The sequence below is a fragment of the Merops nubicus genome, unplaced genomic scaffold, assembly GCF_000691845.1.
Source record: "Merops nubicus isolate BGI_N331 unplaced genomic scaffold, ASM69184v1 scaffold16088, whole genome shotgun sequence".
Classification (NCBI taxonomy): domain Eukaryota; kingdom Metazoa; phylum Chordata; class Aves; order Coraciiformes; family Meropidae; genus Merops; species Merops nubicus.
The window spans coordinates 21511-46838 of NW_008627871.1; the positions used below are offsets into that span (position 1 = coordinate 21511).

The following is a 25328-nucleotide window of genomic DNA, read 5'->3' on the forward strand; positions in this document are numbered from 1 at the left end:
ATAAACTTCTCAGTAAGAACCGCACCTCTTGCTATCACACCAACACCTGGTGTTGTCCCCCTAGAAGGAAAAGGACTGCTATTCATGACCTCATTGCAAACCAACAGCCATTTGTCCAACGGAACAACCTGATGACACCATTAGACTCATGCACTTTCCTTCTCTGCTGGTAAAGTGGTTTTACTTATTTTTAAATCTTTATTTCCAATGTAATGTTTCAAACTACTAAGTAAAAGCATAGAAATGAGGATGTTAATAAAAGCAGTAAATCCCAGATGAGAGCAGCATAATGAAACACTGTCTTGGTAAACAGAAAATGATATTTTTCTTTACTACCTCAAAAAAAAAAGAATTAAACTTCCATTCAGGCAAGAGGAAGGTTCGTTTTCATTTATGTTATACTTGTGAAAAAGAAAGATCTAAGCAGCAGCTGTTAAAAGCTCTGGCTAGAAGCTGCTTACAGACAGACATAAAATACCATTGTTTCCTATCAAGTATAAATGGACATTGAGTTATTCAAAGTTATTTACAGGTGGCTGCAGTGGTGATATCAACTCCTGCAGTGCAGATAATTCAAGAACTCCAAAAAATGTGACTATACTTTTAGAAAGTGGACACTATTAAAATTTAGGCATTTTCTTGATGTTTTGCTTCAACAGCTTGCCAGACTATTGCTTTGTCTCTTACCTGAACAAACTGCAGTCTCCACTGTGAAAGACATTCTGTTGCTCGCTCCTGTGTCCCACTGGCTTGGTGAACCACCCAACTCCTACAGCTCCCTGCTCCAAGGAGCCCCTGGCTGGACTCAGCATACAGAAGAGCAACACAGGAGCAAGAGCTCCCAAACAAAACTTAAGACCACAGTAAGTGGTGTGCAGACACTTTGGAAATAAGATCCCTTGTTTCAAAATTAGTGAATTTTAAGGAGCATAATCCACGGAGAAGTCAGGTACAGACACCAAGCTGTGGCCCAAGCACTTTGGAAGCAATGGCCTAGACAACTGGTTGCTGAAAAGAGATCTCTAGCTGTGGGATTGGACCCAGCCCTTCCTCCAATTTCTGTGTCCTTCTCTGCCTGTCTCTGTCTAGCAGATGGCGAGGTGGAGTCAAGAATTGTTGCTTGTACATGAGAGCTCTGACTGTGCAGCCCTGACAAAAAAGTGGCAGCTGATCAGCACCTGCCTTCTTACCCCCAGTTAGAGGCCATTAACACCTGGTCATCCTTCCTTCTTTTACCCTGCAAAGATCTCAGAAGGAAGAGTTCAGCTGCTTGCAGGAATGTTTTCCCAGCAGCAGAGTTAACAGATGACATTGTGCACTGAAAAGTGATGAAGTCTATTCTGGGACCAAGGGAATCCACATCAATCTCTCCTGTCCAAAGAAATTCCCATCAGCAGCCTATGAGACACTTCTCCAAGGGAGCTAAAAAGATGAGCTAGTGCAGAGAAGAGCACTCACAGCACAGCAACACGAGCCCTGGAACCCAGGTTCTGGCAGACTGCAGCATGGTAAACCTGTGAGCAAAGGCCACAACAACAGCCATCTTCTGCAGTCCTTCCACAGAAAGCTGAGAAACTTGCCACGTGACTCCTGCAAACCTTGACATTCTCAAGGATATATGTTGTTTTTTAAGGAAAAAAGTTCTGCTCCAAAGTTTTTCTGCTTCAGTCAGAGAACCTGTGAATTCAGACCCTCTTCATTAAGCCAAGGAGCAAGAAGGAAAAACCCAAACTACTGGCTGTTGATAATTGTAGGAACAAGAAAGGTCAGATTTACCAAGACTTAGCAGACACAAGCAAATCAAAGTCTTCCCAAAGGAAGCACAATACTTTTTAGGAAAGAGACAAACCTTGTTTCTGAATGTCAGCTTCCTTCCCAGAGCTGCAGCAGCAGGATGGAGACTGCCAGTGCAGAAAATGACTGCTGATGGCTGCACTTCTCCACTGAGATGGTCCTGCAATGCTTTCCTTCAAAAACTCAGCTATCACCTGGTGTTCTTCCAGCGGAGCACATAGAGCAAGAGCAGCTAAAGACAACACAGAAGTGCCTGGACCAATTAAGCTCTTGACAGGCTGCCTTACACAGGCCAGGAATGGTCAGCAGATACACAAGTGCTGGAATCAGAAAAGCCTTGGAACAAATAGCTTCAACAACTTGTACAAAGCCTGTGGAAAGACCCGATGTCCTGCAGTACTCTTGCTCTAGTGTCTGTTAAAGTTCAGGTCCTAACTGACTCTACATCCAAACCAAGCCCCTAGGATACTTAATTAGCATAGATTCACTGATACATGAAAAATTAACAGAGTTACAGCAAAACCTAACTGCAACACTACAGGTATTAAAAAAACCAGCAGCTGTATCATGACAGCAAAATTCAAGACTGATGGGGGCAAAACTGCCACTTATTTCCACCACAACCACGAAACAAAACTGAAAAAGTTTCAGTACTGGCATAGCTATCATAAGCCATAAGTGGCTGGAACGTGCTAATTTGCTAACAAAACAGTCTTTCAATAAAATTATTAGTGATAAAATACAAAAAATTCATGACTGGAAGATCCACAAATATTTGCTATGACAGGTCTGGCAAGACTGCAGGCCTTTTAAACAGGACCAGAGTAAAAAAAAACACCAACAAAAACACACCCACCCACCAATGATCCCACTTTGGCCACAAGTGGTATGAGAAAAATGACCTGCTCAGAGCAGTTAAAGGGCTTTTAAAATAGGAATAACCAAAGAGTTTGTTGTGTTTAAGGGCAGGAAATACTGCACAATGAATTTTGCTGTATCTTACAGTGCTACTGAAAGATGAAAGCAAAAAAAGTATGACATTGTCTGAACAAATTTTCTAGTATTATTCATTTAAGTCTGTGCAACAGTATGTGACTAATGTTCACTGGCAAAATTAAATTCAGCTACAAAAATTCTAAGATCCGATTATGGCAATTAGGAATTCTCCATTCAGTGCAACCTGCCCATTAACAGCCTACCCCTGCAGCATTTTCACTTTACAGTTTGTTATATTCCTCCTAAAAGCAACAATTTTTGTCCATAATTAGTATTTTTTCCCATGCTAAATAAATCATAATGTTCTTCAAAACATTTTTTGTAATCAAGCAGGGTTTAAACCTTTAGAGATCGTTGCTCAAATGTGAGGGGGGATAAACATAATGCCATTGGGCTTTGACTAATCAATTAATAATAACTTCTATCTCAGAACTCCAATGCTGGAAATACCCAGTCCTGAAAATACACTGGGTTTATGCCATCTCTGACCACAACCAGGACACAGGCAGAGCATCACATTGGGGAGGACTGGAGTTCATCACCTTGTAGAACAGGATCTCTGGGTTTTCACCTCTGCAGTGGATGGGGCTGACTCAGTCTAACCCTTATCTAACATGACATTGCCATTGTGATATAAATAGTGTCTTATTTGCCTGCTTCAGAGGAACAATGTTAGTCCAGAAAAGGTCAAATAGTTTTGCCACAGGGGAAAGAGCAGAAACCTTTTGTAATTTAATATTGCCCTTTTTTTTTTTTTTGGAAGACAGGAGACTCCAGGTGCTAGTCACACAGGAGAGGAATACAAAAGACACAGCATATTTATCTAGTCTGCAGTAGCACAAAGCAATAATATTTCAATCATTTCTTAAGGCCCAGGAGGAACCAGTATTTACCCAGCATCTCACTGATGTCATCTCTACTCGGAATCCTGCAAAGCCTACAGACAAAGTCTGCTCCACCCTGCCTGCCTGGACAACACAAAAGGAACTTACAGCTGCAGGCAAGTCCAGGACAGATGTATTTGATACACCTAAATGAAGGTTTTTTTCTTATTCCACAATGCTTATTGCATTGATGCTTTGAATTACTAAAGCATGAATAATCATGACTTTCACCCATAGCTAGCTGTAAAATTGATCCATTTTTAGTCAAATGGGAAAAATAGCCAGGTTTAGGTCTTTATGTTATGCAACGTGAGGTTACTGCTACTAACCCCCAGGTGAGGGCTATACAGATACCCACTATTGGGGTTGCTTTCAAGCATTTCTTATGCTACAGAAAAGAAAGTAGCTCTGTCACAAAATTAGCATGCAAGACAGGCTGGTATATTCATACACAGTTGAACCAGAGAAATACATGTAGCTGGGAAGCAAAATTTCTACAAATTACTACAGGAAGGTGACCCAAAGCCCGAGTTATTGCTGGCTTTTATTGCTTGCTTTTATTGCTTCCAGCACATTGGTAATCTATGCACACAGCAATACTTTGGTCCTAATGGAAATCAGTAAACAAGGTCACATGCATGACAAAGCCTTGCTCTGCACAGCCTAAAAATACTCGCAGGTCGTGCTCAAACAGCACCAACCTTTCCCTGTGCCACCCACTGCCTGGGTGCAGCCTGCACCTACAGCTCCCCACACGCAGGGTGGAACACATCCTGCTCAGGGGAAATAAGGGTAATTGCTAAACTTGTTATCAACCAAATCGGAAAGTAAAATAATTACAGCAAATTTTCCCTTGGGCCATCTTCTGCAGACTGCAAAAGACTTCTAAAGATACTCCAAGCCAGCCCATCTTTCCTGGGAAATACCAAACATTGAAAAAAATAACTGTTCAGCATTAGATTAAGTTACAGCATGTAAAGTGAATGAGATAAACTAAGTACCTGACTCAGCTGGAACCGTGTTTGTCCCAGACCCTGTGATACACCGGCAGCTTGCAGGTTATTCTCGTAAAGCATGTTTATACACTGACTTTAAGACTTCAGGCTAAGCACAACCTTGTGCAAAGGGCTACAAGAGATAGAATGTGGCAGGTTCTCTCACCCAGCCATCCCTTGCAGTCAGTATAAGAAATTTTGAGAGGCAGCAGCAAAGACAAGATACATGTAACAGCGGCAGTCTATACAATGAAAGGCTCCAGCTATTATTCCAGCCTCACAGCAAAGCATCTCCTCGACTGATGACGAGCAGATGGATCTCACACTCTGCACTGCTTTGTGAAGGTGGAGTGAATCCCACCAGCTCCTCAGCACCATGTGACAACCTGAGCCACAGGGTGCACAGCCAGAGCTCGCAGTGAAGAGCCACTGAAGGCAAACGCAGTGGAGGACACGTTCTGCTGGGCGTGTGAAATGCTGGGGTTTGAACCCCGAGCCCCAAATTCGGGTTGACATATGGGTGATTCCCACAGCCCTTCACAAAGAGGTGGTGAGTTTGCCTTATAGCTCCCCCCCAGGGTGCGGCCAGCCCTGCAGGGAGAGCCAGAAGGGAAATGAGCCCCAGGGGTCCCGCATTGAGTTGACAAAGGTCAGGGGTCTGCTTGGGGATAAAAGCTGGGACCACTTGCAGGGAGGCAGGACTGTCTGTCTGTGGAGTGCACTCCCCAGAGCTTCCTGGGTCAGGGCAGACCTCCTGACTCTCCCTGGAGCTGGGCCCCAGTCCGTTTAGACCTTTGTGAACCTGGGCTGATGGGGTGAGAGTCACTATGTGGGCACCTTTCTCTTATGTGTTCAGCTTGCTGGTCTGGCTGTTTCCCATGCCAACTGTGGGCAACCTCGGGTCTCTGTTTGTACCACCTGTTGTGGGCCGAGTTACGTCCTTTGTGGGATCGTTGGGGGTGGCGTCAATTATGTACCAGCTGATTGATCTGTTTGTACCCCCAGCGATCATTCATGGAATGTCCTTCTTGTCTACAATACAGTCTGGGTATTGGTTCATCTTCCTGCAGGCTGTATCGTTCTTGTTGGGCCTGCTCACTGGCAGAACAGCGTGCCTCTGCTGGCATTTGGAACTCAAACCAGAAATTTTCCGTCCTCGCAAAAAAACCGAAATCAGATTTATGAATAATAGATCCTCCTTCAGACTTCTGAAAAGTTCCTGAAAATTCTGAGCATGTAGTTAGGAAGACTGAAATCAAGGATTTGAAAGATAAAATGAAGACGAGCTCAGTGTTTATATAATAGAACAAAACATAGTGCCAAAGTCTGAGAAAACCAAGAGAATTCAATGATTCTAACACTGTTCAAACACCACACAGTCAGCAGTTCCATTTTCCAACTGCCATCTGGAATACTATTTTTTTATTTTAAAAGTATAATAGGGAAGTAAAGCAAGATAGCTTGTACCTTCATGTCCTCAGGCTTTTTTGTTATTTTGTTTGCTTTTAAACAGGGAAAGTATACAAATAATGACTGGTTATGATTACTGAGTACACCTAAAGAAGTGAGTTTTTCAAAATGCCCTGTCCAAATCCATTAGCAATTACAATCTCCTCAAGTTTCCATTAGTCTGTCAAAACAAGAAATAATCTTATAGCAGCTCCGACTAAAACTCTTAAAGATTGTCACATTGATTGTATTTCCAAGTATAGACTTACAAATCCGTAGTCTCCATCCTGTGGTACTTTCCAATCAGATGAATTTTTTGTCTGGCCAGACACATTCTTCCCAAAGCTATTGATTTGATTCTCCTTCTCCTTCTGCTCAAAATATTCCAGGAATGATGGTTTGGCTGGCTGCATCGTTTCATCCCTCCCTGGAAATATTAAAAATAAAAAAAGACGGTTGTTTTGAAAAAATATATTTTCACTTACAAAGCTTTACATCGTGCCCAAAAGTGATTTTATTTTTTTAGTACACACTAAATCATGTAGTACTGCTAAAGTACTTGCTAAAGTACTATTTTTTCCAGAAGCTTTTCAACCATAAAAGTGGCTGTACAGTGAGAAAACTGGAGAAGGGAAGCTTAAAGCCCAGCATAGAAGTGATTACAATGCTGAAGGCCTTGGCCTCTAAGCCTGAAATCCACTTGTCAAAGTCATACCAGGTAAGAGAGCTTCAAGCAGTGAATGCATCAACTAAACTGCTACCAGCTAGAGGGGTGGGGGCTTTTTCATCCCAGCCAGGCTGCATGCACTGCAAAATACACAAAGTTCCAAACGGAAACTGTTGATCTACAGCAGAAACACTTCATGTTTATAAATAGACTAGTACAAAAGCAAGGCTTTCAAAGACCACCTCTACCACACAAATAACACATAACTCGCCTTGGTAGAAGTAGTCAAGTTCTACATTTCTTGGGTAGAATCTTGGGTAGATTTATTAGTTTTCAAAGCTTTTTTTTTTAACTTTTTATAAATGGTCAGTTAGTAAGTTTTCAGCTTTACTGCCCCAGGTTTCCTCCTCTAAATTAATTCCTCTGAACATTCTTTCTTAGTGGATTACTCAAATAAACCAGATATATAACCAGATTAGCCATTCAATTCTAGACTGCATTTAAGAAACATGGGGTAATAATAAATGGGCAAGGGTACAAAGAGAGACAGAGGAGACAAAATAGTCCCCTAAATATGAATACTTCTGATTCTTAAAAGCAGGTCTCACAAGCCTCCCAAGCACCACTCTCAACAGAGTTCACCCATGCTGATGGGAGAAGAAAGGATATAGTCAAGAGCACAAAGCTTTAGTACAAGTAGATATACACTCTTCTCATTTGTTTAAATTATTCTTTAGAACGAGCAGAAGTTAAAAGGAAAAATATTGCTGATCCACTAAGAGCAATGAGCTTGTAAAACTCCATTCTCATAGGGTGCCAGACAGGTCGGATAGTTGGTGGGATTAGGGACGTGAGCACGACTGTATCCCTTCTTCCTTCACACTACCCGAATCTCAGCTGATGTGCCTGGAGTCCCATTGCACACACACAAGCCCAGCAATGCAGATAGCACACTGGTTTCCATCACTGAAGGAGGAAATGAAGGGTCCCAAGCTCCCAGGCCAAGGCAGATCCCTGGTGCTGTCTGGGGAGAGGAGCTGGGCTCCATGGACAGAGGCAGCTTCAGCTGCAGGGTGACGACAGCACAAAGGGGAAGGAAGTGATGAAAGAGGATGAAAACACCAATTCCTAGCACAGCATCAGAGGCAATACAGGAAGAAAACAAAAATCAAACTTCACAGCAAGTCAAGATTGCAAGACTTTCAGTATCTCCGGAGGAAGTTTTCCGTATTAGTGCAACCAGCACAGAATCAGACGCTGCCCAGACTACACACATTGCACACTGGCCTGTCCTGGGAGTTACAGTGCAGCTAATAGCTCATAATAAGTCTCAAGTTAAATGAAGAGGCAGGCTTACACAGCAGATGTGCTTTCACAGGGCTGCACCACAAGGCCACCACTGCTGCAAGCACAGCAAAAGACAACGCGCAGCTTAAAGCCATGGGGCTGCTCCCGCTGACAAAGTGCCTCACAAAACCCTGTGGGCATAATAAGCAATGTAACAATACCTAGCAAAATGTTTTTTCTCTGATAAAATATGGTTCTCTAGACACCACAGAAGGTTACTCAGACTGGAAACATGTTTTAGGCAATGCAGAAAGCATAATTTCCAGAATGGAGGATTATGACTAGAGTTCACAGAAAATTCAACCAGGATAGCCTAATTCTGGACTGTGGAAGTAAGTTTGCTGTTGAATATCATACATTCAAAATAAATATGAACTGTCAGGCAAATAACCCAAAGTTTAGAGCTTCAGACAAGCACACAGGGCACGGAGCCATCCTTTGATGGGTTGCAGGGGTCTGTGTAACACAGAGACTCTCCTAAGGAGCCTATGCAGAAGGGAGACTATCACAATACAGCCCTCTCTAAGGATGTTTAGCAGTGCTTTCCTCCTGAAAAAATATCAGCTACTCTGGAAACCCATTAAGATTTAATCAACAAATATTATTCTTGCACACAAAATTGCCATCCAGTGATCCAGAATTTCCCTGGCAGACTGTCTGATCCTCAGACAAGTGTATGAATTCCTTGGTCAGCTATGAGATACTTTGGGAAGTTATTTGTCTATAGACATGTTAAATACAGAACAAATTTCTGCAAAGTATGAGAAATCTTGGCAGGATATTTGGGTTGTGATACTGAGAGAAGTGTGGTTCTACACAGCCTGAAATGTCACGATGCATTTTGAGAAAGCACCGCATCGTTCTGCCTCTCCAGGGTCAGCTAAAAGCTCAAGCATGAACTGAAGTGCTTATATTTTTGCACCATGACAACTGGAGCAAAGACAAATTATTCCACCCCTGGCAGCAGTTCCCCTTTTTTAAAAAAAAAGCAAACCCAAAAACCTCATCATACAGAATTAGATCAAGAAAGACACCTTCAGACAGGCTGCATGAAGGTCAGGGAGGGAACACATCTGTGAAGTGGAGATGAGATTTGCTGTTGGGAATAATTACTGAAATACAATAGCAATCCAATTACTGCTAAGTGATCAAACATTTATTTAGAATGAAGTAAATGCTCCCCTTGTATTCTGCTGCAGTCTGGCCCATTTGAAGCAGGAGGTAAGTTGTTATGGCCAAGCGTGTGGTAATGATTAACATCAACAAATTTTGTAGAAATGGAGGAATTCATGACTAACCAGGCTAATCTATACACAACTTACTGACAGTCAGCCCAGGTCTCAGTAATTCAGGCTTCCTAGGAAAAAAACAGAAAATCTAAATCAAGCTTGTACTCTGTTTTGAAAACTATTGTTTGCAGCACAGGAGACTTTAAAATGTCTCCCCAGTGACACTGGATTATTGGGTTGATACCTTTTTTTTTTTGAATAGATTGTTAGCTCACACCAGAGCTTAGTTCAGAGTGTCACTTAAAATGATCATGCTTGTCTACCCACATCTTGTATTTACCAAGAACTGCAGTCTTTGGAAAAGACTAACTTCAACTCAACTACAACCTATTGTAGCATCACTGCACTATTGAAAAGCATATCCAAACCCAAGCTCTATTTAGCAAAACTTCTGTTTTCATGCAGAAATGAAACATAAAAAGGAAGCACACGAAGTGGTGATGGTAGTTTACAATCCTGAAGAGTATAACTGGATTTTGAGCCCCACCAGTACAAGTGATGGAAAAGCTGGGAGCCTGCAGCAGAAGGCCCTGGGGACACCAAAGGGGAGTGTGCCATGCTGGGAAGGTAGAAGGATGGGGGTTTGTTCAGCATGGGGAAGGCAAGAGAGGCTCTAGCTGTGGTCTCCCACCCCAACAAGCCATCAGAGCCCCGCTCTCCCCAGTGCAAGGAGAGGAACAGTCAGAACTGCAGCAAGGGCAGCTCAGGTGACCATAAGGAAGAAAGTTTTCACAACAGGAATGGTTGTGCAATGGAGCAGGGCTGGAGCAACTCTGCATGGCCCCGAGGCACCGGATCCGACATTGCACTTGGTGCCAGGCACTGCTCAGGGAACCAGCCCGGTGGCCTCCACAGGTCCCTGCCCAGCCAAGCTCTCCTACACCTCATGCTCTTCACAGCCACCTCCAACCCTGCAGTCACCTCGGGCTTTTCAAAGACATGAAATATTTAATCATAATTTTCAGTACATTTCTACACGTCAATGTGTAACACTGCAGCTATATTTAATGGGGGGTGGGGTGTTGGTGTTTTTTTGGGTTTGGGCTTTTTTTTTTTCCCCCAAGCTAATTAAAATAGAGATTGCTAACTGACAAATGAAAAATGGAACCCAAAGATAATATGAAACAAAAAATAGCTGGAATATAGATCTAAGACACCTGAAATTTCAGTTGCTGCTATGATCTCAGTAGGGGCGCGTATGCAGCAAGACCAAGAGAAACACTCCTGGAGACAAAGACATTACACCAAATCAATTATCATCCCAGCCCATCTGGATTTATTTTTGCCAATCTTGGCATTTAACAGCAGCGCTATCTTTCCAAAGATGATCTGCTATTAATTCAACACAAGAATCACATCACTATATCTTTAAGATTTTGATAACAGGCAGCTGAAGACAAAAATCGATCACTGCTATTTGCAGAAGCAGATCCTGGTGAAAGATGACACCACACTAAATGTGTCTGTGCCAAAAAGCATTTAACTTCCTAGTTTTATAGGGTTAGACTAAAATACGAACATTTGATGGAAAGTGAGATCACAGCTGTGGCAGAGAAGAGCCTTTTATGAGAAGGTCACCCTGCGGTGACGAGAAAGGCTGCACCGGGCGTTTATTTCAGAACCCAGAGAGTTGCTTATAAGGATGAGCTGTGAGAGCTCCCCAGAGCCATTAATGGTCTACCATTTAGATACACAGTCATCTTTTAGGAGCTGTATTAATTACACAAATGGAACACCACAGCTCTGCTGGAGCTGCTCCAGCCGACTGCGGAAGTGCAGGTTTGGGTGAGCTGCACAGAGCCACAGGCACTGGGAGGACCAGAAGCGTGTGGTGAAGAGCAGCAGCTCTCTGCACAACACTCACAAATGCTGCCTGGTATAAACTCAACTTTAGAAAAGTGTAGGAAGATCAGTATTGCTGTGAAAAGATGTGAAATCTGTGGGTCCAAAAGGTAGAGAATGCTGTAAATTGTGCACAACAAAGCCCCTTATATTTTGATTTTTAAAGGAGCACCATGCTAGACTTATTACTGATTTCAGTGTTACCCTTTTGGCACCAGAAAGTGAAGTCCAACCACAAGTGGTACCATGCAGGCTGGAACACTCCTGACCCAAAGCACAAACAGCCCAGACTAGCCAGGAGACCACTGGCAGATATAGGCAGGGCACTGTAAGAAGCCAGCAAGGCAACACCAGTGACAGCCAGTGGCCTCAGTGTACTGGATCCTCTCCTTTGGCAGGCTACAACAATGTGCTCCCTTCCCCAAAAATGTCACCTGTCTGAATACTTGAAGGAATAGAGGAGGTCAGTCTGAGGGGCTGACAGCAGCATACAGACCTCTTTATATCAAGCAAAAGATCACAAAGGTGTGGAGAGCCTTCAAGCTATTTGTATTTTCATATGATGCTGCAAAGAAAGTAGAATGATTACAAAGAAACAGCACAGTCAACTAAACCAGCAAGAGATTTGCTTTTTTGCAGCACTAAAGAATATCCACCAAACCAAACCATTCGCTATCATCTAGTCCCAGAAATCAAAGCACTCATCTTGTGAGAGCTAATTTGACAAAGTCAACAACTGGAAATTTTCAGAAGCTGACAAACTTCAAAGGATGCACTCAAAAGGAAAGCAGGAATTACAAAGTCCTTCTCTATCTGTCTGAACAACCTTGGTGAGTAATGAAACTAGAATTTCTCCTTTTCTCTAAAATTATTCTTCTTTACTTGTACTTGACAGCAGAAGAACCTTTGTTTTATTATTCCTTCCTGTTGAAAGGGATCACTATTATCTACCTAGGATGAATATTCTAGAGTCACAAAGCCTGTCATGAGAGAGAGTAAGATAACCTCAGGAACATGTTTTGTGTTCTCTTAAATCAGTTTATACAGTTAAAATACCTATTCTTGAAGCCATGGTGAGAGATTTCCTCCCTTATATGACAAAAATCTGAGCTACAGTTGTGGCTGGGAACAGTCAGGAGATCACACTAGAAATTCATCTACAACGAAGATAATATAAATCAACAATAATGCTGTGAGCAATTACTATGTTAGCAATATAAAAATAAAATGTGATATTTAGTACATACAGGTATATGTACTGGTCAAGATTTCAGGAGGTTGCTATCTTTAGAAAGACACTTGGTCTTAGCTCTGGAGAAAACTCATGTGTATGAGAATGAGGTGTCAGGAGCCACAAGACCAAGAATTTAAGCTGAGTTGTGCTAGGAAAGTATCACAAATGCCCAGGAAGATGCACCCCTGGGAGCAGGAGCTCAAACCAGCTCTGCAGAGATACAGTGAAGAGCACTCATGTTAACTTTAAAGAAAGGGGAGCTATCACTGCCTTTAGTCAGTCAGAAAGCCAGAAGGATCCCCTGGGACAAGCAGCACAGTCTTCTGCTATTGTATACAAGATTATATAGTCCCTTTCACAGCAGGATCAAGATCTATTGTAAAGCAATCGGTTTGCTGTGTCCTTGCTGCTGACAGGCTCACTGTCCTCCTCCAGCTATAAACCCTCCCATCTCCAGTCTGAAGTTTACAGGTAGCCAGAGTACACGTGCTTGTTCTTGAGCAAGCATCACCTCTTCAGGATTCAAACCACCATTCCTCTATAGTGTTCACCTTCCCTCCTTACGCTTTTTAAATTGTAGGTATTTAATTTAATGATTTTAGTGGTCTAAATAAGCACAGATCTTTCACTCACTTACCATGTAACAGGCTTAGCTCCCAGTAGTCTCAGTAAGCTTCTGTCTGCTTTAAATTAAATTATGTAACTTTAAGGCTTAAAACACACACGTATTTAGAATGCACAAAACAGTGCCTGATGATTATGTGCAAGCAACACTTCATTAATATTAAATTTCAAAATGGAATTGCAGTTTTATTTGCTTCAGGCTGTGTCTTCGAGATCACAGATGAACTTTAGCAGCTGGACAGGATAATTTGTACAGTACAAACAGGACTGAGTCATTTTATGCAGCAGAGCAGAGAGATGCAAATTTATTCAACCAGAGCAAAAAGTGCTCCATCATTAATGGATTCACCACACAGCAAGACAAGCTGAGATTTCCTCATATTAAAAGCTGACCACATAACACTTCCTATCTGTTGAAGCTTATGAGGACAAGTCTTCCCATAATTATGGCCCATCTCAAACTAAATCAAAGCAGAACACACCTGACAGGTCCTGCTATTAAGGAGCTCCTAAATGCCCATAAAAATTAATGCTAGGTATCACAACTCATCTCTTAATGAACAGAAGACATCAAAGTTATCTAAGGAGAAGAGTACTGACACTCATCCAAAGCTGTGGTGTAGATAACTGAGGACTCTTTCTGAAAGAGGAGGAAATCCTCACAGTAATGAAAGCTACTTAAGACCAGGTTACCTCCTTCTGGATCTTTTTTTTTTTTAAAACACAAAAACTTCAGAAAATACTACAAATATGTAGCAGCTTCCTTCCTCCATCACAAATTTTCAGTGTACACATCACGTTTTTCACTTCATTAGCTTGAATTGCTAATTTAGTCCAGCAACCACAGTATGTGACACAGGCAGCGAGATGTGAAGGTGCATCAAGAATAGAAGTGAACATTTCATGCCCTGCATCAGCTGATTCAGGTTCTGATGAACCTTAATCTCATCGACAGGGCTGCAGCCTCAGGTCCAGCACGCTGTGGGTAACTGCTCTGGCTCCTCAACTGGTGTACAACCAAGTAAACATTTCCTCACACCCTTTCTATTCATAACACAGAAACTCATTTGCTTCTCTAGAAAGAACAGAAAACGTGGCAATGAACATTATTTTTCCTGGAGTTTGAATCTACTGGTAAAAATGAATTTGGTTTGAAACTTCTGCAGTTAAGGAATTTAAGAGTTCAGAGAGCTTCTCTCACTCCGGATCAGGAGGAGAACTTCTTCCAGGGTTTATTTGGATCCAGTCAGGAATGAGTTTATTCTTAGAAGAGACAAATAAGTTAGTTTGCCTGTATGTGCACATGTATGGGACAGAGATATACCTACTACTCAGTGACTTACTTCTACTCTGTCTCTTGTTTGAGTCTCCTGAAACATATTGCCTCCTGTATGCTGTTCAGGGCTCTGTTAGTCATACTGCCCATCCTCCACAAGACAATGCCTCTGTCAGGAAAAAAAACCCTACTTTCTATCCCACACCATCACAAATCCAGGAGCGCTGAATAACAGTGTTAGGAACAGCAAGAATAGCTGTGTTAAACACATGCATCTCTCTCTCCAATTTCAATATCCCCAAAAATATAAACAGGTTAATAACTTAAAGCTTTGTCAAATATTCAGGATAACCAAAGCATCCAACTTAGATCCCAAACTTAACTTTTCCTCATGCTTCAGTCTGCATAGCACTGATTTTTCAAATGCTAGCACACTGCACAGAGGTCCAGAAACAGAAAAAATCCCCATGCAAACAGAAAAACCAAAACCCACATCGAAACCCCCCCAACAAAGTGTCAGCATAAACAACTCTTCCCATCACTCAAAAATACTGTCTGCAGGTCTGCACAGAACAATAGTCTTAAACTGCTTATGTCAGGGTTGCCAGCAAGGCTGCTAGGGAAATCAAAGGAAAAAAAAAAGTGACATAGCTGGAAGACTCATCTGTGAAAATTTGTATTCTCCACACCTCAAGAGTGGCTGGACAATGCTGCTTACAGTTCAAGAATTTAATCAGTGTAGGTGTTTCTATAAACAGTCTGTTATTTAAATGCATAATGCTAAGAGTGTTTTATGGCCCAATTATTCCTAAATGGATCAATTTATTTTGAACACAGGTCTGTACCACTGGATATTAATAACACTAAGTAGTAGGAAGCTGCTATGAAGAGCTCTTGCCTATGGAGAAAACCAGAGGCAAGAGACAGCCAGTATCTCTGACATACACATGACGTAAATCCTGACACAATGTGGAGCTGTTCTCTGCAGCGTATGCATCAGCTAGCTGGGTAATGTGCATCTGCATTTTTTTGGACAACTGCTGACACTACACCAGCTATAGCAATCCTAGCTACATGCCATTAATACTTTATTCAAATATAAAATTAATGCAATCACGTAAAGCTTCTGCCATCCACGTTCACTCTGCTGTTCACGTTACAGCTTTTACAGTCTTAGAATCATTAAGGTTGGAAAGACCTCCAAGATCATCAAGTCCAACCATCAATCAAACACTACTATGCCCACTAACCAATGCACCCAAGTGCCATGTCCACACGTTTTTTTAAACCCCTCCAGGGATGGTGACTACACCACCTCCCTGGGCAGCCCGTTCCAAGTCCTCACCACTCTGTTAATAATGAAATTCTGCCTAATATCCAACCGAAACCTCCCCTGAGGCAACTTCAGCCTATTTCCTCTCATCCTATTGCTAGTTACTTGGATGAAGAAACCAACACCCACCTCACTCCAACCTCCTTTCAGATAGTTGTAGACAGCAATAAGGTCTCCCCTCAGCCTCCCCCTTCTCTTTGCTTTACGTGAGAAATCACAGGTTAATTAATGGACAAGGTCTTGGCAGGAACACATTGCTGGTTTAGGTTTAAGTGTCACTCACTGGATGTCTCACAAAGCCACCACGACTAACAAGCTTACTCTGAATCATTTTTCTAAAAGGAAACTGCCAAGTTTGCATCTTAGCTCATTTAATTTGCTAATGAAATCCAATCTCCCCTCAAAAGGGGGAATATCTTTTGAAAAGGACACTACATGCTTAGCAGCATGGGCACGGTTAAGACTGTGACAAACCCAAACCACCCCTAACTGTATTATAAAAAGGAAGGCTAGAAATTTTTTACTTAAAACAGTCACAGACTCCTAAGAATTTTTACCTTCACATTACATTTTGAAGGTAGAGGCAATGACATTATTAGAGCTTCTGGTCTAGCCCTGCACCAGACACTCTCCTGAATGCATGTCACGTTAACAGAACTCACACCCACAACTCTTCCACTACCTCCAGATCCCTCATTCATCTCAACCCAAAATCCTGGCAGCCCAACTCACACCACTGTTGGCAGCTTCATTTCATTTGGTGCTTAAGCAAGAGGCACTTTAAACATAGAAAATAGGAGAGACTATAGTACTAGACAAACTAGATCCTATTTCACTTGGATCTGACCGCACTGCAGTGTCCAAGGCAGGCAATATGCTTATCTGCTTTATTATAGAATTATGTTCCACTCTCTAAATCGAAGAGACAAACTCATGCCAAGTTTCCACTATCTAAAGACCTAAAGCAAATAAAGCAGGGAAAAAAAAAGCCACCACACTAAATAGAAAGAGTAAGAAATGCTGCACTGTTTATTAGCACTATATATTCTCTCACAGAAAAATTGAAAAAATATGTTTTCAGACCTACCAACAATACAAAAGATATTCTGGGTCTCAAGCACAATGGAAATATCTGTTAGTACAAATCACTGTTCATCTACAGTTCTTCAACTACTTCCAAAGTTTTTCTGGAGCAGTTTCACTGCAATCCATAAGTAATCCGTTAGCCATCGATTTAGAAGTAAAAACGTGTCACGGTGCAATTTAGTATCTGTGGTTTCAGGCAATCACTTGAGTGCTTTCAAAGTGCATAACAGAACGTCAGAGTGACATTTTTAATGCTGCCTGAGTATTTATATCGAGTGCCCAGAAAAAAGCCAAGCAAATGAAAGAATTTAAGCAAACAGAATTATAGCTCAATTGACTACAAAACAAAACTTCCCCTGCAATGTAAAATACTGGAATATAACAATGCTTTTCCTCTGAGCCTGAAAAGTCAGGAATTGATTTATGCAAAAGTCACTGTCAAGGCTGTTAGATGTTGTTTGCTAGACATTTCCAAGGCAACTCCATCTAAAGCATTGTATTTCAATGTCCTATAAACACTTTTTACATTAAAAAGAAATAAAACCAAAGCAAAAACTGGCAAAGACACAGATTTATTTTTTTTAATTAGAAAGAAGGGCTAGAACACAAGCTCAGAAGCCTGCAGTTAAGAAGCCTGAGACACCTAAACAAGCTAAACTCTCTTACTAATGCCCTGTAAGAAAAAAATCAGACTTTTTTTTATTGACTTAGAACAGGTTTTACTGTGAGTCAGAACACAAGCTGCCAAATAAAATATAGACACCTTTGAAAATATGAATCAGTGAAGCCTCTTTAAACTCAGTGGTTTCCAAACAGCATTATTGCATTTATATTTAAGATTAGAAAGGGAACTTGCACCAGAGAGTTCTCTGCAGCAGGCTGATGAGCTTCACAGTTAAATCAATTTAACTGAATGTTACGAGAACATGAATATGGAAATGGTGAACTGAAAGATGGAGCTATGGACAACCCACACGAAGGGCACACTGCTCAAAGGCATGGCCTTGCAGCACGTCCCAGAACACACAGAACTGCTCTCTGCAGCAGCCAGAATTTCACAACTATGCTGCGGGGGAAGGAGGAGAATAAGGTGTTAAGGAAAAGTTACGTTTTAGTCTGGTACAATCGTTTTCATCAATAGATTTTTTGGAAGCAAGGTACAAGTTATTAAAATGCAGCAGGAGCTGCAGCAGAGTGGGGAGTGCAGCTGGGTCTCACCAGATCTTACTGTGTGAAACCCACCGACTTGACACCAGCATCCACCACTGCTTGCACCCAGGATCTCAAACGCTTCTTCCAGGAGACAGAGCTGGTCAAGCACTTCTGCTGCATGCCCAGCTTTGAACACCCTTCAAGAATCTTCAACGACTCCCTTCAGGAGTGATTTTAAGAAGCCTGAAGTCTAAGGGAGGGTTAGAATAAAAACGTGACTTTCTAGTCAGAGAGCTCTAGAGCTCTTAGAGCTTGTTCAGGAGCTCCCTCTTGAGGTCAGACACACCACCACGCTAAAGACATGGCCATATCCTCATAGCTGATTCTACTTCACATTAGAGTGTGTCCCTGCAAAAGGGATATTATCAAAGGCTTCTCCTCAAACCTCTGTACACTGCTTTGGAGACAGCATTAGATAGATACTTTTGAGTCACAAGTGCTGCAATCTTAAAAATGGTAAGATAAGTCCACATTAAACACAGGAAGGTGAACTGAAGAAGCACTTCACTTACACACCTTTGGTGTCCAGTGCAAGGTGTAAATCCTGGTAAAACCTCTGTTATTGTGAATCATGAAATGAACAGTGCACACTGATGATGAGAAAAGCTGCATTGTGTGTAACGAAACTGCAACCTCACTAGGTTTATTCCAGGCTGGTAACAAGTCCCACTCTTCGGGTGACCTTTTAGCTACTCTAAGCATCCATCCACCTCCTTGCTAGAGCTACCTCATTCCACAAAACCCAACGGTGTTACTCCAGTGTCTTTGTTGCCACAAGCTGCTACGTGGGCTGACATCTCTGATTTTTAATGTGCTGAATCAGTTTTTGCCAAAGTTTGGACAATTCTTTAAACAGGATCTGATGAAATGTCTTCCCACAAGCTCCAGAGGGCCTGCCCCCACATGGAAGAAGCTTTCAACCCTGAAATTGCTGAGAAATGGATTTTTCCAAACTCTTGTTGAGAATTTTTTCCTCTTCCACAACAGCTAAAGGTTCAAATTCAGGTGGCTAAGCAAGTGTTGGGAAGCAGTGCAAGAGCCAAAAAGAACAAGCTTTGCCTACAATGGTCATATTTTACTACTGCTGAGCTCCCACAGAGCACTTTCCTCAATCCCAGAGCAAATATCCATGCCAGCCAGTAGAGCTGTCAATGACCATCTCAGCCTCAGTACTGTTACAAATCCACAACTGAGAAAAGATCCTTTCTCTTTTAGACATACTTTTCCAGGGAGGCTCTCCCTGTCACTTCTTTAATCACAGAAACATTTTGAACCCTTCTCCAGCTCAAGCTGTGAGGTCTTCCACAGACTATCAGGGATCAAAGTCATATCATTTTAAATCTTCATCCCATGACAAGGCCTGTAGTTTTAGTAAACTTCTCTATTTTTGGGTGGAACAGATTTAAGTTTGAATGTGCCAGAGCGCCAGAACAGCAACACACAGTTTATTCAGTTATCCTTAGAGATTAAAGTAACGCTAAAGAAAGTCCCAAGTTTAGAGAGATGCTGCCTCCTCCTCCTGTGTGCCTTGCTGTGCTTGAAACAAGATTATTTGTATTTTCTTAAACACAGCCCTTGCTACGATACCTCAGCTCTGAAGCAGACTTGCTGTTTTCAGATGCCAGGTTACACAGCAACGCACAGTTTATTCAGTTATCCTTAGAGATTAAAGTAACGCTAAAGAAAGTCCCAAGTTTAGAGAGATGCTGCCTCCTCCTCCTGTGTGCCTTGCTGTGCTTGAAACAAGATTATTTGTATTTTCTTAAACACAGCCCTTGCTACGATACCTCAGCTCTGAAGCAGACTTGCTGTTTTCAGATGCCAGGTTACAGTCAGAGCCTGTGTGCCTTGCTGTGTTTGAAACAAGATTATTTGTACTTTCTTAAACACAGCCCTTGCTATGATACCTCAGCTCTGAAGCAGACTTGCCGTTTTCAGATGCCAGGTTACAGTCAGAGCACCTTCTAAAACAAGACAAATTGTTTTTATTAACCCTATGCTACAGTCTCACTCTGCTCCATTCTGTGAAAAAGACAGAACATACAAAAAAGAACTAACCAAAAATGCCATACTAGCTAAAATCAGACCATATTTGACCAGCACAGAAGCTTGTGGAAATTGTGCACAAGTCATCAGCTATACCAAGTGCAAGACTAAAAAGAATGGCTTGAAACTTGTACCTAGAAAGGGTCTCTCCCCTCTCTACTGCCAGAAGGCATCGACGTTCAAGTTTTAACTCCCTACAACCAGAAGACATCACAATAAGCTACCAAAAATACTGAAGCAGTTTGGGAATACAAATCGTAGCCCACATTAGGTCCTAAGTAATATTCTAGAAGTTGAAGATGTTTTCTTACTTTTCATGGTGCCCTCCTCCTCTTCTTCTTCTGTGTTTATGACCATTGTACCCAACTGGGACTCCAAGGTGCCATCATGTTCTATCATTGTGTTGGCTCCATCAGTCATTGTGTTGACAGCTCTTATGGTACCAGTTTCATCTCCACTCGCCCTCACCATGGTACCTGAATCAGTTTCATCTTCTTCCTGTGCAAGATGCCACAAGTACATTTTTACTCACAATGGTGAAGTCCCATGAAGAACACCTGTATTCAAGGACACCAGCAAGTCTCACTAATTCAGGAATTTTTACAAATACACACAGAAGCCACATTTTGGGTTTATGCACTTAGTTCTCTCCCTGTCATCTCCAAACAGGTAACGAAAAGTCTTCAAACTTTTCTGCCATTATGACAGATAAGAGAAGAGATAAATAATTAGTAAAAGCTCCTCCATTCAAGTTGTGTCTCATTTCTGATCTGGCGACTTGTCCCTAAGAGTAGATTACAAAACTCACTAGACTGTTAGTGTTTCTGTTCATGTCGTCTGTTTCACCTAAACTCCCTATCTCAAGTGGTGCAGTTCACTGAGGAGCCCTCAGTTATTAGCAACAGGTCTGAGTCTGGAATGCATGTGGCACACTGAAGAGAAACCACCACCCTATTTTGTAGGTGATTTGTAGGAGTCTGTCTTTAACATTTAGGTAATTTTACTTGCTATAAACTTTAGAAATACTGAAAAAAAACCGAATAAGATTTGCAAATCTTTAAACAGGAATGTAATTATCAAAATCTAGTCTATTTTTTTCAGATGAAAACTATTTCTTATCTTCCCGTTTGTTAACAGCTATTATTATAGAATTCTGATTTATTGCTGGCAGCTCAAAGCTCAAGAGACTGACTGTAGGAAAACACAATGAAACAAATTCTGGTAGCACAGCTTCCTGGCAGACAGTTACCTTTGCCAGAAGTAGCAGCTTCATTAGGTGATGTGTGCTTCACTAGGGATATATTGTGACTAGGATTTAATGAAGAACAAGGTCAAAATTTCCATATTCTATTTATTTTCTTGGAAATGCAGACCAGGAATCCAACTACAAGATCAGAAGTCATGTCCTAGGTTTACAGTAGTTTCTAGGCACCTCACCTTGGATGAGATGCTCCTGTTTTGTTACAAGGATGAAGTTCACATTTCTTTATGGGCTTACTGATCTGTGTTAGTGTTAGAGGGAAAACACAGGTCTCACATGAAGCTGTAATACTCCATCTCAACGTCACTGACAGAAAGAAGTATACTCCTCTGCATTCTGGTGTTCTGTGCATTTTATCTGTTCTGTCAAGGGTGTCTACGTAATTTACTTGCCAACCTCAAAACTAATAGCATGAGGAGGAGAAAACTACATGAGATGTTAATGGATAAGTAATTTTATGTGGAGATGAGTGGGTGAGAGGAAGTAATAAATTTGTTAGCTACACATCATTTAACAAATGACTACAGCAGACACTTTTCTGCCAGCAGACATGGAGTAGGGAAGATTTGGGAACACACACACACCATCCCCCCACCCCCAACAGAGACCATTGAGTTCCACCACAAAGACACCACCTCTCAGCAACGTGACTCCAGATCAGTCAGAAATGAAGAAGAGGGGGTAGGGACAATATTCTTAGAATCAACATCATGGCAACACAACCAATCAAGTTACTTCCTCACTGAATAAACAGGTGGTCCTAAACAGAAAAACGAGATGAATGTCTTCAGCACAGGTACTGTGGACCACACTGTTCAAGGCTGACCTCTGAAAAGGACTGGCACACAATGCCCATTTCATTTATTCAGGTTGAAGCAGGCAGAGGCTCAAAAAACAGCTTTCAACATGCTTTCCATATTCACATGCTGTAACCACTGAAACAAGGAGCCCGAGCCGAAATTCACAGCAACCCCTGAACACTTGCCATGCCCTCACCTCAGGTTTCTGTCGGTTGCTCTTGTGTAGTAGAAAGTTTCTATAAGGGGGTTTCTAAAGCACAACAATAGTAAAACAACACAACATACTTACAGTGTATTACAGGCAATATTATTATTTTATACTAGCAGTCTATGAGTTGAATCTACAATGAAAAATTCTTATTATTGCATAAATAATAAAATCCAACTGGGAAAACATATCGTGCCTTTTGCAGACACTACTTTATAGACCTATTTGATCACAGGTCTCTAGCTACACTCCAAGCTGAACAGTAAGCCACATATGCTGGCTATCCCCCTCAAGTATAAAGATTATACCTGCTTAACCTGATGCTTGGTCACTGCTCAAAGTAGAAAACTCAAGAACTAAGTCAACTCCACAGGCAGCTGGACAAAATACTGCAAAATCAAAAACCAAAGCAGCTAGGCCTTGTGAAAGGAACAAGAGTTTGCACTTTGTACACAGTTGCTATTAAATACTCACTGAATTTTCTTCATCTTCTTGATCCAGTTCAGACTGTTGAGCCTCCTGACGTTTCAGCTTGATCTCCATTGCTTCGTTAATCAAGTCTCGCAGGACTGACACTCCTTTGGCACTTTTAACAAATGGATGCTGAGAAGTATTTTAAATACAAATAAGCACTGCATCCAAACCAAGATATAACATTAAAACACTGTTACTAGGGCCTACTTCCAATCAAAATGAAGGTTTAACTCAATATGTTATGAAAATAAACCCCACAATTCTTCTGTTTGGCACAGGAGGGAGACCTCCCACCCTGCAAACAAGATCATGCTCCAAAGGCACTACTGCTGTGAAACCTTGGGCTCATTCCCCTCCCACAACCCTCTCTTTCTTTCCTTAGCAGATGAGCTGTTGAGAAGCAGTTACACAGATCATCACCATGCCTAGACCACTCTGAGCAACCGCTTTCACTTCACCTCCCCTTTTTACTGTTTGAAGATGCAGTGCTGGTGAGAACTTGAAAGTAAAAAAAACTCCAAAAGCCAAACAAACACAAAAAAACCAACCCAGAGAAAAGAAAGGCAGGAAGTTGATATTAGACCAGTTCTTATAGAACTGAAAAGTTGAAGCTGAGTGTAAGATATTAGAATACCAGATACTAAAAAGTAAAATCTGGAGTGAGGATGAGCAACGAGAAATAAAACCAACAGTCAGGCAGCATTGCCTGCCCTAGCAAGGCTTCTCAAGAGCTTACATTCTTGTAAGAAAAGGCAGACCTGCAGAAGCTGTGTTGCTGTGGCACGCTGCTCCGGGCTCTTCACAAGACACTGTTCTACAAAGTCTGTGAAACTGTCTGACCAGAGGTCTGGTTTTCGGAACGTTGGAGGTGGATTGGTAGGAATCATGAAAATTGCCTGAAAACAGAACAATATTTCAGATTTGCAGACAAAGTTTAGAGCTTTCCAACAATACAACAAACACACATAAACATGCACTGGTACTGAAGAATGACAGATATTTCAAGTTTGCTGCTTCTGAAGAGTTTGTGTTAACATTATACACAAATTTGCTCAGAGGGATCCAGCAGCAAGAAAACAGACTCTTCTCACTAGGTGCTTAGACTTCTGTCTGAGCCATTATATGCCCCAAATGGTGCCAATCTGCTATTTTCTATGATTCTATAATTCTGTGATTTTTAAGACTTAAAAATCTGTGTGTTTGGACAATGCAGCTGAAGACAGGTTTCTTCACACCAAACACAGGGAAGCACAGCTATGTCTTAATAGAAGAGGATCGCGATTGTCCTTCCCATGCAAATTCTCCTTTTCAAAGCCCTGTTCTTCATTTAATCAACACTAAAACGTCAGAAAACAAATCCTTTACTCTAAACTAAAAGCAAGATGGCACATGGGTAAGGCATTCAGCTAGCAAAACCTTTCCATACAGCAGTACATTTTCAAAGTCCTTACCCTCATAGGATGGATATCAGCATACGGTGGTTTGCCTTCAGCCATTTCTATGGCAGTGATTCCCAGAGACCAGATGTCTGCAACACAATTATACCCAATCTCTTGAATCACTTCTGGGGCCATCCAAAATGGGGTCCCTATAACTGTGTTCCGCTTTGCCATAGTGTCCTGAGAAAAGGAGGATAAAGATCCAGACAATGGCAGTTATATTAGCCACAACATTAATGAATGAATTATCACCCAAATTATCTTCCACTTGCATGCAGACATCATTAGATTCAGCAAGACTGGAATGCAGAGAGTTGCAAAATGGAACTGCTTACAGAAGTTACAAATATCCTGAAGAAAACAGCAAATGGTATTGCAAACCATCACTGAAGTACAGCAGCTTCCATAGAGGAAGTTCTGATGTGTGTCTTACTGACTTAGTATCTCATCATGTTGGTGTAAAGTGCTAAAAACCAGTTCAGAACAATTTTGCTATACCTCCAGAAGCACATCATGCCCACATTGGGGTTAAAAAGTCATGCTCAAGTGTCCACCTTGGGTTTACTTACTGTAAGTTGTCCAGCCACTCCAAAATCTGCCAGTTTAGCATGCCCCTCTGTATTCAGCAATATATTTCCAGCTTTGATGTCCCTGTGTATTTTCCTCATAAAATGCAGGTACTCTAGTCCTTTCAGCGTTGATTTCACTATTGTAGCAATTTCTTCCTCTGTGAGCTAAACAAAAGAAGAGTTACTGCCAACTTATCAGTTGCTGAGATCTAACACTACTGTGCTTCAGTCTGTTTTCCTAAGATTCTCTATTTATCATTTCATTGCCTCCACTAAGGGTTGCCATACTAATGGGGAATGAGTTATCAACATTCAGCATTATGCAGAATTAGATACAACCAGCATACACACACAGAGCACATTTCACATAGCAGAACCCCTTCTCCACTAGCAATTCTTACCCTATAATCACCAAAGTAAGGCAAAGTAGAGTCTGTAATTCAGTCAAGCAAACAAATCCAAATCTGCTCCACTGATAACATGACTCAGATAACCAAAATTCA

General features: G+C 41.6%; 1 protein-coding gene across 1 annotated transcript in view; it reads right to left on the reverse strand.

Moving 5' to 3' along the window:
• STK4 (serine/threonine kinase 4) overlaps positions 1-25328 on the reverse strand; it is a 45518-nt gene that overhangs the window by 14380 nt on the left and 5810 nt on the right. The window contains exons 5-10 of the mRNA XM_008946496.1: positions 24826-24990; positions 24269-24436; positions 23576-23713; positions 22818-22946; positions 20386-20572; positions 6388-6545 (exon numbers count right to left, since the gene is read on the reverse strand). Coding sequence (XP_008944744.1) covers positions 6388-6545; positions 20386-20572; positions 22818-22946; positions 23576-23713; positions 24269-24436; positions 24826-24990 — 945 coding nt within the window. The remainder of the gene's footprint in view (positions 1-6387; positions 6546-20385; positions 20573-22817; positions 22947-23575; positions 23714-24268; positions 24437-24825; positions 24991-25328) is intronic.